This window comes from Strigops habroptila, chromosome 5 (genome assembly GCF_004027225.2).
Source record: "Strigops habroptila isolate Jane chromosome 5, bStrHab1.2.pri, whole genome shotgun sequence".
NCBI lineage: Eukaryota > Metazoa > Chordata > Aves > Psittaciformes > Psittacidae > Strigops > Strigops habroptila.
This window is the reverse complement of record NC_044281.2, coordinates 79300971-79315979: the sequence shown is the minus strand read 5'-3', so window position 1 is coordinate 79315979 and position 15009 is coordinate 79300971. Positions and strand designations below refer to the sequence as shown.

General features: G+C 44.2%; 1 protein-coding gene across 1 annotated transcript in view; it reads right to left on the bottom strand.

Annotated features, from left to right (window-relative positions):
- The window catches only part of ZRANB1 (zinc finger RANBP2-type containing 1), a 48991-nt gene that overhangs the window by 10083 nt on the left and 23899 nt on the right, over positions 1-15009 (bottom strand). The window contains exons 4-8 of the mRNA XM_030485654.1: positions 9994-10181; positions 8105-8258; positions 5866-5937; positions 5101-5299; positions 263-383 (exon numbers count right to left, since the gene is read on the bottom strand). Coding sequence (XP_030341514.1) covers positions 263-383; positions 5101-5299; positions 5866-5937; positions 8105-8258; positions 9994-10181 — 734 coding nt within the window. The remainder of the gene's footprint in view (positions 1-262; positions 384-5100; positions 5300-5865; positions 5938-8104; positions 8259-9993; positions 10182-15009) is intronic.

The window sequence follows — 15009 nt, the reverse complement described above, 5'->3', positions numbered from 1 at the left end:
TGTGTATCTGCTTATTCTACACCCTGACACCAGAAGACCCCTACTTTGTACTGTACTGCTTAATGGTAAGCTCCAAAATGAGGATTTTAAGTAAAGCTTTCCATCTGGGCAGAAGAGTCTACCCAGAAATGCTTTAAGATTGCTGGCTTAGGAGGAATATTTTCCTTTCTTATTACACAAAGAACACTTCAAGATGTTGATATTTCTTTTCAGAGATTAGAATAGCCCATCTAACAACCATCTTCTAAAGCAGTTTTCTTACCTGACTCGCAAGAGAGAGTATGAATGCCCAATCTTCCTGCCACTGTTCCTCTCGCAATGAGAAATGTAAACCAAAGCTTTGGGAATACCACGATTCCCACTCTTTCCAGCGTGTGTAGAACCTGAAATGTTAGGGAGACAGAAAGAATAGTAAGGACAAAAATATTTACTCAGTCACCATATACACGTGATAGCAATACTCAACCCTTGTAATCCTTTATCCCAAGCCGATAAAGAAGAGGGAAGAAAGAGAGCGTATATGTCAGGAAAACTGGATTTTGTTTTGGTTTTAACCTTCAGGAGACTCCATTTGGCAATTCTCATTGAAGAAATCACTTGGGATCACAATGCCTACAGCAAACATGCTGCAATAGATGCAAGCTCCTAGCAGGCTCCTGGCTAGTTTGACACTTCTTGCAGTAGGCTTTTTGAAGCCTTATGGAGGCTTATTTAAGTGTTGATGTACAGGGAACATAACTCAGACATTCCATTTCACATAAGAGGGGCTGCTCATTCTTCTCACACAAACAATACACATACTCTATTGGTGACCACATCATGAGCCAGTTAACTCCAAAGTACTTGTGTAAATGCCCCATCCCTGGCAGTGTTCAAGGCCAGGCTGGACAGAGCCTTGGGCGACATGGTCTAGGTGAGGCGTCCCTGCCCATGGCAGGGGGTTGGAACTGGATGATCTTAAGGTCCTTTCCAACCCAAACCAGTCTGTGATTCTATCAACTTCAAACAGACCATGGTTAAGAGGCAGAAGCTGGTTTATATCAGGTTTTGGTGCAAAGAGTATGGTCATTTTACATCATATGGAACAGTTATAAAGCAGCATAGATAGGAATCGATATAGAAAATGGGATTAATCAGGTCTACACTGATTAAAGTCACAGGATTTCTATATTTCAGTTAAACTTACCATTTTTGTACCCTAGTTTAGTCCCAATGTTTCATCTTTCTTAATCAATTACTAAGAAAAATGACCTACACATTAAAAAGCAGCTTCTGGCTTTCTGAAGTGTTAAACTCAGGCTGATCGCTGCACTACGGGAAGGCCACAACTTCACATTAGGAACATGGATTTAGTGAGGAGTGCTAAGCCAACTCTGAGACAATGGCCTTTGCTGTGAACACAAAGAAACCATTCTGAAGTTCAGCTTCTTAAAAAAGTCATTGAAATGAACTCACTTAATTAAAATCTGACAGAATTAACCACCAGGGAGTGTGCGTGGAAAAAACCTTTCCTCTGCTTTCAGTAAAGCTGGAATCATCCTAAAACCCTGGTGTATGGAACAGCCCTCACCAACCAGGTTGGCTTTCCCAAGTCCAACTGAAACCTCTGCATGGCTTGAAAGACCCATTAGCAAGACATTTTGACAGGTCTATGTGCTCACTCACTGTAATACATCCACAGGGAATCTTCTGGATCTACATGCCTGTTTCTAGCCAAATACATCAACTGCTTCCCTGTTTGCAGCTGAAAGGTATTTTGCCTGTTTTCCCCAAGAAATCTCTAACCTAACACCTTGTGCTACATGAACCAAATGTCAGATCTCCTGAAAGGAGACAGAGAGCAAGAGCACACAAGGAAAAAGGAAAAAGATAATGAAAAACTGGAGAAAACACCCCAAAAGAACTACTGTGAAAGTGTTTTTTCCTAATGAAGTTTCTTCTTTGAGTTAGTCAGCCTCAGACACAGTTATCCACAGATGTTCACAGCCTTGCAGACAGGAGTCACAGCTCAAGAGTTTAAATCTCATTTCAAACAGAGCTTCCAGTTTAACCCGAGTGAACTGAATGCATCTGTAATGAAGAAAACAAAACCTGAAAGGCAGCTTGGGGCATGTGCCTGTTCTCCACCAGAAGCTGATGGTGGAATACAAAAAGAGACAAAGCAGAACACACTTATGCATGAACCAGAACAGTGTAGTGATTCCAAAGGTGAGTGGAAAAGACTCGACAGGCCAGAGCCTCTGGGAACTTCACTATTGAGCTTCTCTGGGTACCAGACACTAGGTTGTCTCTAGAAAATAGATTCTTCTTTGATCAGCATCTAAACAAAGGTAACAAAAAGCAGCCAAATGAGGTACATGAATGTTCTGTGTCTGACTACAAAACTACCCATTTTTAAGTGTCTTGTGAAGGCTTTGAGTACAATTCCACTAGATGAAAGTCAGAGCATACTGCTGTTGAGACTAGTGACCGCAGTTAAGAGCCTATTCCTTCAACACCTACGATTAAAGGCAGTGATGACAGTATCACTTCCTATCTGCTACATGTCCAAGCCCACAAAATTAAAGTAAATGGATCTTCCCACATGGAATCCATACAGCAAGTACAGGATGCACAGGATGATCAACGCCCCATCCCTGGCAGTGTTCAAGGCCAGGTTGGACACAGGGGCTTGGAGCAACCTGCTCTAGTGGAAGGTGTCCCTGCCCGTGGCAGGGGGTTGGAGCTGGATGAGCTTTAAGGTCCCTTCCAACACAAACCAGGCTGGGATTCTGGGATTCTATGAGCTTACAACAGGATTTAAGGACTTCTCACACCCTTAATCTGGACTTCTTGAAAGGAATTATGACTCAAGTCTGATTCTTCTATCACCACCAACACATCAGCTGATTCTTCAAGCATTCCCATCACTATCAACCTCTGCAGACAGAGCAGATCCTATAAAGGATGTAGCTCTACAGATGTTTGATTGGAACCTGCACTAACACTTCCTATGGCAAACCAGCAAATAAGATTATCCAGACTGGAGGTAGGCAACTGTATCCAAACAGGATACAGTTATAGGAACTGTATTAATACACATTAATCTGTTATAAAGGAACAGGAACACATTAATCTGTTCTAAAAAACCCCCTGTGCTTCCAATAAGAATAAAGATTAAGCAAACTCAGAGTAAAATGCAAATTCTGCCCAGTCCATGAACTAAAAAGCTTACCCAGATTTAATACACTCTAAATAATGAGTGTTATGTTAGATACAGCAGAAAGCCAATAACAGTTAACATTAACAATTTGAAAGATTGGTTTAAATCTCCATAGTTTGCAGCATGTTTTTGGATACCACCCAGGGGTTTGTTAGCATAAAGAACAAAACCTGATCTACCATAAATTTCTGTTCTGGCTGCAGGGGAACTGCTTGTGATGCCAGGGACATTCCTGCCTGGGTGAGATGCATGCTCCGCTATAAACAGCTCTGAAGTAGTGACAAATTCATTTGTGTTCTCAGGAGAATTGTTACTGAAGCACCACTTCATTGAATCCAGCTCTGGGCGCTAATCTGGGGAGTTTTCTCCAAACAGCAGGTAGTTGGGAACAGTAATGACAAAAGCTACTCCTGTACTGCACATAGAGCAAGAGGACTGGCTCTTTTCTCTAGTGTGTCTGCTGACAGTGCTTCTCTTGTCCCCAACTATAATCATGGAATGGTTTGGGTTGAAGGGACCTTAAAGCTCATCCAGTTCCAAGTCCTGCCACAGGCAGGGACACCTTCCACTAGAGCAGGTTGCTCCAAGCCCCTGTGTCCAACCTGGCCTTGAACACTGCCAGGGATGGGGCAGCCACAGCTTCTCTGGGAAAAGTCTGTGCCAGCGCCTCAGCACCCTCACAGGGAAGAGCTTCTGCCTCAGAGCTCATCTCAATCTCCCCTCTGGCAGGTTAAAGCCATTCCCCTTGGCCTGTCCCTACAGGCCCTTGTCCAAAGCCCCTCTCCAGGTTTCCTGGAGCCCCTTTAGGCACTGGAGCTGCTCTAAGGTCTCCCCTTCAGGAGCCTTCTCTTCTCCAGGCTGCCCCAGCCCAGCTCTCTCAGCCTGGCTCCAGAGCAGAGCTGCTCCAGCCCTCGCAGCAGCTCCGGGGCCTCCTCTGGACTCACCTGAGCACAAGAACATAACTAAACCACCTGTGTCTCGCATTATTAGTCTTTATCAGTCTCTTCCCTTAGTCCCATTACACACTTGAGAGCTGTTGGATGCCTCTGGGGGTCCAACTCCAGGAATTTTTCCTCCAGCAGAGGCAAACCACAGTGCTGGACTAAAGAAGGTCACCAGTATAAAAACAACAAAAGTTGTTTTACAGAACAATAAATTAATTCTATGGCCACATGACAGCAGTAGTTGAATGTCAATGTTCTGTGCTTTGCTGCCATTATTTTAGCAGACAGAAAAGGAACAAAAAGAGCAATACCAAATAAAGCTGTAACTAAGCAGATGGAATGAAAATACTGGAAAGTTTAGACAGGAATAAAAGGCTATCTTCTATTAATAATCTTCTGCAAAGCTTCCACCAAGCAGCAAGGCATGATTAACACTGCAAGTATACAGAAATTCCAGTCTTAATAACTGTGGTTAGTGCACTCTTGACAAGCACACAACACGATGTTTTACTCTGGTTTAAATACTATTTGCTGAATCATAGAATCACAGAATAGTTTGGGTTGGAAAGAACCTTAAGATCACCCAGTTCCAGCTCCCTGCCATGGGCAGGGACACCTCACACTATGTCACCCAAGGCTCCGTCCAACCTGGCCTTGAACACTGCCAGGGATGGGGCAGCCACAGCTTCTCTGGGCACCCTGTGCCAGCGCCTCAGCACCCTCACAGGGAACAACTTCCTCCTTATATCACACACTGTTGTCACCAAGTTGAGAATGTCCAAGTCTCCAGTGCTCTCATTTAGCAACACGCTACATTACTCCATGAATCACACTGTGACTCAACATCTCTGAGGTAAACTGGGCAGTGCTGGTTGTGTTTCCTTGTACTACTGTGCTACCACTGACCCCTGTGCTACACAGAGCCTTTGAAGCTGCCACTAAAACCTCCCTCACCAATGCGAGCAGTCGTGTAAACTGTCGTGAAGAGCCTTCCGCAGCACTGAGTCCTTGTCGTAGATGCCCCACGTGGCCTGCAGCACTGAATCGAGCAGGCAGTCCCCTGCAGTGCGGTTCCAAAGTGCGTATAACCGGCTGTCCAAGCGTGTACCCAGCTCCAGCGACCAGTTAATAATGGGAGATTCCTCTTCTAGCTCTGCAACGTGATAAGAACCTCTTAAAACTGATGTTCACTGGAAGGCTCAGAACAGCATAGTAATGGCAATCTCAACCCATTTATATTAAACTTAAGTTTTCCTTCATACTACAAAAATAGTTCCCCTAACTATTTTAGCCAACAAAGAGGGCTAAAGGCATTCTTTGAGCAAAACACTGTCAAGAAAAGAAGGAAAACACCCCCAAACCATAGCCTTAAACAAAGAATCAGATCATTTGTTTGAGGCCTGTTATCGAACTGGAAAGATTTGTTCAGTTGTCTTCAAAGAGCTTGTGACTTAGAACTGTAAAGCTTTAAAGCTCTTTCCAATTCAAAGATACACTACGAACATGATTTGCACAGGCTCCATTCTCTCTTTGCCTCATAAATAGCCTGTAAGTGTTAAAATAATTCCAGGGTGAAGATTAACTTGAAAGCATCAAATCTATATTTAAAACAAACCGAGGTAACAAAGCCACACACACACACATGCAGGTTTTTTTAGTAACAGAGATCTTCTCTACTGAGAAGCAAGGAGGGCTCCGAGCTGTTCTCAGAGCACTTACCTTTCTGAACATCTCTATCAAGTACTTCGTCAAATAGCTTTTCTTGGACTGTGGGTGGCAAGTCTTCAATGTCTGGAAAATAGAAAGCAAATACAAAAGTCATTTCATGTTACTGTAAAAGAGACACATTACCAGCTGCTGCTCAGGGGAACTTATGCAACAGCTTGCACCCTATCATCCCTCATGTCTCCTCTGAAAAGCTGCTATTATTGCAGACCTGTCACTTGTGAACACAGGCTTCACAGAGCACACCGAAGGGGATCTGTGCCTCAGACTGACTGTCATACCTTTTATGCAGAAAGGATCGTCACAGCACACATAGGACAAGAATGGATTTCTCTGAAGGAGGAAGTAGAGAACCACTTTGAGGTGGAAAAAGAAGTATTTTCAACCCTACTATATTTAGGACAGCTTCAATCCTAAGCAATAGTTTTCCACCCATCTGAATGGCTTCCCCTCGCTGAGAAGAAGAGGACAGGTAGAGTTTGCCAAGAGCCTTGTTCTTGCACAGAACATCCACTTCCTCAGGCACTTCACGCAGACTTCAATGGAACACTTCAGAGAACCCCAATGGTTTGCAGGCCACAGTTTGCAGGATGGAAAACAAGGAACGGGGAAACTATTGAGGTATGACATGGAAAATGCCACTACTGACAACTGTTGCAAGATGTTTAGAGGGGGAAACTGCAACTATGGATCTACCTCTGAAAACTATAATGGGCCAAACTCTTTTGTGACTCCTACACCATTTAAAACACCACACATTGTCACACATTCTGAAACACAAACACCTGAAGGTTTGTTCATGGCCTGCATTTCAACACAGGTTAAGTAGGAAAAGCTTGCTAGGATCAGCACCTAGAGAAACTCTGCCAGCTTCAGCACGATTATGAAACTTAAAGACGTGAATGTTAAGGTATCAAACAGTTAAACAGGGACATCTAGCATCCCTTTGGGCAGCCTAGGGGATAATACCTGGGCTCTAAGTGGTATTACAAGGGCACCCAGAGCTCTCAATGTCAGTGTCCTACCTGCCAGGCCTGCTCAGCTGCCCCATACCCATGGGCTTGTAGAAGCACAGCCCACATTTAAGCACGAGTTGCACACTATTGTTTGGTGCAGGCAGGGTGTTTGTGGGGTGGGTTTCTTTATATGATTGATTTGGGGGTTTGAAACTAAAACTGGCTTACAGTGGCCATGGATATGTTGTCTTGAAACCAACTAACTGCTGCCTACAAAAGATGTTCAGGTGACTCAGTGTGATGGAAGTGAAAATACACTGAGTGTCTTGATGCACAGAAGCCGTTGCACATTCTTATTCCTCTTATTTAGCAGCTATTACCCGTGCCAAAAAGCTGCACAGTGGTTTGAGATGTGCCTCTTAAACACTAAAACTCCTCAGTTGTGGTGAAAGCAACGTTTCTCCTGAGTGTTATGAAATAATCCTTCTGCCCCTTTCCCTCCTCTCCCCCGAACAGCAATGAAGTGTTAATTCTCTAAACACTTTGTACACCCACACTGTCTGCCTCTCATACGTGACCCACAGAATCAGACTGAATAGAGCACCGCAGCCACAGTGTTGGTAGACAAGTGGTAAATATTATCCAGACTTTTTGAGGAGGAGGAGATGAGGCAACACTCAACCAAAAATGTTCCAAATACAAGTCTTACAATGCAACTGTTTTATAAAGAATGCAAATGTTCTGATTAGTACGGTTTCCATTTACACGTTTTCTTATCACTGGTAACATTTCTGTTAAAGGAAACAGCTATTGAAGATTAAAAGTCTTCTTATAGCTCTTTGTTAATAGACAGACTCTTGATTGTAGAGTACCTAAAAAGGATTCAAATAGTGCTACTGCTATAGCCTGGTGCACATGCAAAAGGAGGAAAGCTGACATAGCTACATGAAAAGTCACATTAGAGTCCAGAATGGTCTGAGCTTTGATGCTAACTTTAAACACAGCCTTTCCTTAGAATACACCACTTTAGACACGAGGGACCTGAAATAAAGAGAACAACATATGTTCACAGAACAACCTATGGGTTAAAGTGTGCAGATACTGCATATTAATAAGCAAATTCAACTACTAAATGTGACCTAAGCTATTAAAACTTACTAAATACAAGCTATACACACACAGCACCACCAGAAAGTCAAAGTATACATCTAAAACAAGCAATTCCCACCTAGGTGACAAAAAGTATCTTCCATTAGTAGTAAGAATTTAGTAAGTACCTGCAGGTAATGTAAATGTTACAAGGTCAGTCAGAAAATAGCAAGCAAAGTCTCCCTTTCGCTGATGAAGAGATGCAGCAATTTCACGACGAATTTGTTCTGTGACCTCTGGACACACCATGGCAGGAATGCACTTGGCTGCATGTTGGGATACCTGTAACACAGCACAGTTACTGCACTCAGCATTATTTCTAGCTAAATGCAAAGATTTAGGGGTGATCACCACCAGCAGCAGACAGGATTTTGTTAGTGATGCAACCGAGGTATAAACACTGGTACCCTGAAAGAGTAAATTCTTAGTGACTCTCAATGAATTAATGTCTCATTCATGATGCAGCTGTTGTTTCTCCAGCTTCTAATCATAGAATAGTTCAGGTTGGAAAGCACCTTAAGATCACCCAGTTCCAATCCCCTGCCACGAGCAGGGACGCCTCATCCTAGACCATGTCACTCAAGGCTCTGTGTCCAATCTGGCCTTGAACACTGCCAGGGATGGGGCAGCCACAGCTTCTCTGGGCACCCTGTGCCAGCGCCTCAGCACCCTCACAGGGAACAACTTCTTCCTTATGTCTAACCTGAACTTCCCCTGTTTCAGTTTAAATCCATCACTCCTTGTCCTATCACTCCAGTCCTTGATGAAGAGTCCCTCCCCAGCAGCCTTGTAGCCCCCTTCAGACGCTGGAATCTGCTCTGAGGTCTCCATGCACCCTTCTCATCACTGGCAGCAGGAACTCATTCAATGATACAGGGCAAGTGACACAGGATGACACTGGATCTATCAAAACACCCTTTAATACACACATTTGCACTAGCAAATATCCTAGCCAAGTACCACGCGGCTCACACACTAAGCTGCTACTAAACACATACTAATAAATGGTATGTATTATGGATGTAATATATGGGATCTATTCCTAGAAACTGAGACAAAACCAAAGAGAAAAATCTGTAAGATGGTATTTCAGCAAATTAAGTTGTTTCTAAATGTAGAACTCCATGCACCCTGACAGCTACATGTAAACCACACAAAACTGCTGATATTAACCATATATAAATACATCCACTCTTCTCAAGGCTTTAGCTGCATTTGTCTTGCTTCATTTACCCTTTTTAATTACACAACCCTCTGCGTTCCATCATCCTTATGCACTTCTTGGGCATGTTACTTTTCTTAATGCTTTCAGAACTGCATTAAGCATCAAAAAAGGAAAGGAGGCAGAATAAAAACGTGGCTCTGATGAGGTGAGGAACTAGAGTCTGAGATGAAGAAAACAGACAAAAAGAAGATAATAGAATTATTTATGGGCCTAGTTAGAGGGCAAACACCACCAGAAGGGAGGTGGATCACACAAAAATATAGAAGGAAATGGAATATGCAAGAGTAAAAAGACCATAGAAAGGCACAATAAAATGGGGCAAAGAGGGGGAAAACGCAGCAATTTCACAAAGCAAGAAGTTTGCCTTCCTCTGGAAAAGAAGCTCCCAAGAAAACCAGGGAAGACAGACCAGGTAGACTTCTCCATTAACAAAGCTCAGAAAGCCCTGCGCTGTCATTGATGTTGCTGTTTTGCTCTCAGGGCATTTCCTCTCCTCCACCCAAAGCACAGGAAGCCTCACAATAGCTCACTTCCACCACCAGCGAGGCCAGAACGTGTGCCAAGAGTGCTCATTGATGAGAAAGCTGAACAGCCTCAAGACCACCACATACCTCCACAGCCTTAAACTCGTTTCTTAAGGAGAAGCATCAACAAAGGCACGAAGCAGCAGTTGCTGTATTCTAACAGCATTAGGCTCTGTCCTTTAGCAAAGAGTTACATGTCACCGGCTGCAAACAATGGTGCAGTTACATAAGGTTCCTATTTAAGGTGCACAAGGATGGAGTAACTCACCTCTGTGAGCAGAATTGCCAGCATGTCTTGCCTCTGGAAGCGTATGGCCAGATGCACCAGCGTGTAGCCCACATCAAAAGCAGAGGGGCGGTTGAGGAGGCGCACTTCATCTGCGGTCAGCTGCCGGGCAATGTCTCCTCCTGATGACTTGTAAGCTTCAACAGCAGCTAAATCCCCTTCTACAACTCCTGAAGGGGAAACAAAACACAATACAATTCATTTTAGCTGGGGGATGAGCCATTCTGGACCAGGCTACCTTATTTAACACAGTCTATCTAATCTGATACAGACCTAACATATGAAGATCAACTTCTATTTCTTTATTAAAAGATAAGGCTACAGAATACTTACACTTACCTCACCTCCTAGACTATTTCCACTCTCCAAACTAGTTGGAAGATACAGCAGATCAAAGCCAGCTTTGAAGTGGTGATGAGGACCCTTGCTGAAATACCAGGCATAACATAGTCACTAGTGCTTCAGTTGATCAGCACTACTGAGGCAAAGCCAGTCACTCACAGTTTGATTATTGTATCTCCCCTTTTACCTTATCTCAAAGACAAACTACTAGACTCAAGAAATAGATCTATTAAAAGGGGTTTGGAATAAATGTTGGGTTGGGGTTTTTTTTCCGAGCATGATTTAAGGCAGTGTTGGAAGAGGGTGCAGAGCACAAAGTTTCTCTTCTGCTCCGCGTCTCTGCTACGGACTGAACTTACACAGTTACCATTCAGGGTACTCGATTCAAGCCGAATTAAAGAGAAATTACACACACACTAGGTGTGCTTTGTAAATCAAGGGGTGGGGGGCACAACACCCTAATGTCTCCTAGAGTCCCTGGCAATCCCTAAACTTCTGTACCATGCTTTGTATCAAGACCACTAATGCTGAATGCATTCCTCAGCTGGGTAGATTTTGAGGGTGGATTTAGATCAGACATTAGGCAGAAGCTCTTCCCTGTGAGGGTGCTGAGGCGCTGGCACAGGGTGCCCAGAGAAGCTGTGGCTGCCCCATCCCTGGCAGTGTTCAAGGCCAGGTTGGACACAGGGGCTTGGAGCAACCTGCTCTAGTGGAAGGTGTCCCTGCCCGTGGCAGGGGTTGGCACTGGAGGAGCTTTAAGGTCCCTTCTAACCCAAACCAGTCTATGAATTACCAAAATACACCATCAACAAGATGTGGTGGTGTTAACAAAATCAGTTCCAATATAAGACTTCCCAAATATAGAAATTCCTTCCAATATAAAGATTCTATTTTAGATACTTGCTTCCGAAGAGAACAGTGGAATGCTGAATTGAGGAAACGGAAAAGTGATCTTAGAGCCATCTTTAAGTAATTAGAATACTTGTAATTCTCTACTGAGAATTACAGCAGCTCCAGAACAGAAGAGTGAGGGCACAGATGACAGAAATGAGAAAACCCTCCCCACTATTTTCCGGAGCTAAACCTCCTTGTAACTCCTGCGAGTCAGCAGTTGAACAGGGGCCATGAGGCTGGAAACTGAGACTCCAGTTTACCCTTTACTCAATTTGCTTGCCAAGACTCAAAGTTGATTAGAAAGGAGAGAGGCAAGTCTCAGTGAGGGCACTCACTTCCGTTCAGGACTAAGATTCAAACAACAGACTTCCCCCCCAAAAAATCCCCTCCAAAACCCCCAAATAAGCAAGAAAACCCACACAATAACCTGAACTGCCAGAGAAGCACACTAACCTCTGGGCTGCTGGTTAATCCAGGATTTAGGAAAGCATTCTTAGCTCGGCCAAGAAGTCTATCACTTTCAATACTGAGATTAGGCGGCTTTTAGAAGAAACGCAGGGGGGGAAATGGATTATCAGCTCTGCTTTGCAAGCTTCTACAGATAAAAGTCACATTATTCATTCCAATGGTGTTCTAAAGCAGAGAAATTCCACAATACCAACTCAACTGCAAGCATCAGTCATGCAACACCTACCTCAGGGGGTACCCGAGGTAGACCTGACACAACATCTACCTCATGGACCATCAGGGACTTCCAAGTTCTAACAGGCCAGGCCAGAATGAAAACAAGGACAACTTTAGTTTCCTGCTGCATGTTCCTGGTCTGCCTGGACAGGAAGACATTCCCATTCCACTCCAGCATTAATGTCTCATTCTCCTCAAGTGCCTGCCCATGTATTCACTCTAGATGAATTAACCTGTCAGACGAAGAGTTCTGGCTGTCCAGTTCCAGTTCTTGTTCTGGAAGATTTAGAACTTTGCTGATGAAAACACGCTTTATTTTAAAGAAAGGAGCTGCTAATGATGAAAAGCTACTCAGTGAAGGGAACTGAACACTGAAAATCCCATCTGTTTCCAAAACACTCACTAAAACATGCATCAAAGGAATGTAATGTGGGATGCGACCAACAGAGCTGTGCTCCTGCTGCAACACTTCCACTTCTGCGTGGAACTAAAACACACCAAAGCAGAAGGTATGGCTTTGTCAATATATGCTGTATGCATAAGAAGAATGCCAAGTGTAGCATTTTATTTCCCTAAAATCACATTTATGCCACCGATAGGTCAATACTAAGGCTACTCATGAAATATACACCCAAATGCAGCAAACTGACTTTTGGTTTGGCTTTTTTTTGGTGTAGAGATGTATGTATATACACAGATACCAAAGTCAGACAATTTCTCCTGACCCAACCTCTTAAAACAAGTTATTCTACACTTCTGGCACAAGATCCCCCGTTAGCAAACCCAAGAATCCACAGGGAAAAAAGAATCTTGATAGAAGAGTAGATTCCCTTCCATCTTCTGACAACCTTCATGACAAACACAGCAAAGGCGCCCAAGACTGGCTGGGAGCCACTCTGATGACCCAAATATCCCAGACTAGGGTCAAAATTCAAACAAACATCCTCAAAATGATCTTTCAATGACAGATGGTAAAGGCTCCATCCCTGGCAGTGTTCAAGGCCAGGTTGGACACAGGGGCTTGGAGCAACCTGCTCTTGTGGAAGGTGTCCCTGCCCGTGGCAGGGGGTTGGAACTGGCTGAGCTTTAAGGTCCTTTCCAACCCAAACCATTCTGTGCTTGGACCCAAATCATTGTGACAGTTCCAGTCAGCCTATCAAGTACACAACACACAGTGGTATATCCTACTACATCCTTAAGTCAGTGCCTGGTCAATTCCTATTTGTAAGTATGTTTTTAGTGATAAAGCAACTTATTATCATCCCTTTCTTAAGCAAACCTCAGCAACAACTGAGCTATAAGAGTGACGCTGAGAGGCGGCCATGGGAGGTTTGGCAGTGCCTTCAAGCGCGAGCTACTACAAGCTCCAGGAAGGATCCAAATGAGAGACACGTGCCTCCCGCAGCACTGCCAGTTCCTGCAGCGCATTCCCACGTCTTGCAATACTTGACATTCCTAAAAGCCCCATGTCCCAGAATTAATTACTAAAAAGCGTTACATAAGCTGTAATTTTAAAAGTACATTTTTAACTTTGCTGATGAAGTTCAAGCTAAAGAGCAATGCACACAACCAGGCAAACTGGGGAGGCTTCCCAGATTAATAGAGATTCTAAATGGACACAGGGGCTTGGAGCAACCTGCTCTAGTGGAAGGTGTCCCTGCCCGTGGCAGAGGGTTGGAACTGGATGAGCTTTAAGGTCCCTTCCAACACAAACCACTCCAGGATTCTATTTTAAGTATAGGCTTGGCAATACTTTATCTAGAAGTGAACTGATGGTGTGCTAAATGGCACATCAAACTTGCAGGTACAGCTCGTGGAGGGGCGAGGATGTGACTGTGCACACAACGTACCTGGTTATCCCCTGTACCTTAATCCAAGCAGCCAAGTGAGTACTAGGAGGGGAAAGATCAGGAAACCTTGAGATCAAGTCCAGACAAACTCACTTGTGGATGCACTAAGCACTTTGTAACTGAGTCTCAATAACAGGACACACCAAATCAAGCCGTACAGAGCTCATCCTGCATGATTTTTTGCACAGAGCCCATCACAAGTCTATTATTTCCTTCTAAGAAACCTCTTCTTGCAAACCTGCTGCATGCTCCTACATCTGGTACTAACCTGCACTGAAATACTCTGACCTAATATGCAGAGCATCACTTGTGTGCTCATTACAAACCTCTTAGCCACATAAAGAAAGGCCAGGTTTCTCTTTACCCATTCTACCCAGTATCTACTCCATTTTAGCTGCTTTAAAAGAACAAGGAAGATTCCCGACAGCTCCTAAGTGCCAGTCAGTGCAATCCAGGGAACACTGAGCAAAACCACAGAAGGACCAGGCAGATTGCCAGAAATATGAATCAGGAAACACAAATCTTGCCCCAAAAGCGTGGGGTAAACTTGCCTGCATGCGACATCCATAAGAACTGCCCGCAATTCCTAAATCCAGGATCGCCGCTTCAAAAATGAGGTGTTGTTCTGCTTCTATTGACAATAGGAGGCCCATTCCTACAATGGCTTTGATTTCTGTCAGATGAATGAGAGCCTCCAATTCATTAAGTCTATTTAAATAAAGCTTGAACAAAACACTATTTACAAGCAATATTACAGAAATATTTACTGCTGTTAAAATTCACTACATTTCCTAACACACAAGAGCCTGATTACTGCCACGAGCAGCCGCTGAATCGTGTTCTGAGGCAGTGCTGTGCCAGTTGGATTATTCCCACTGACTCCCACTGCATTCCGCAGACAGTTAAAATGTCACAGGAAGAGTGGCATTTGCCTGGTGATTGTTCATAGAGCAGCCGTGAGGGCTCCAGCAGCTGAGCCTCCTGTGAGAGCACAGCTCTGAGCAGCTACGACACAGATGCAAACAGATCTTGTAGGGACAGGCCAAGGGGAATGGCTTTAACCTGCCAGAGGGGAGATTGAGATGAGCTCTGAGGCAGAAGCTCTTCCCTGTGAGGGTGCTGAGGCGCTGGCACAGACTTTTCCCAGAGAAGCTGTGGCTGCCCCATCCCTGGCAGTGTTCAAGGCCAGGTTGGACACAGGGGCTTGGAGCAACCTGCTCTAGTGGAA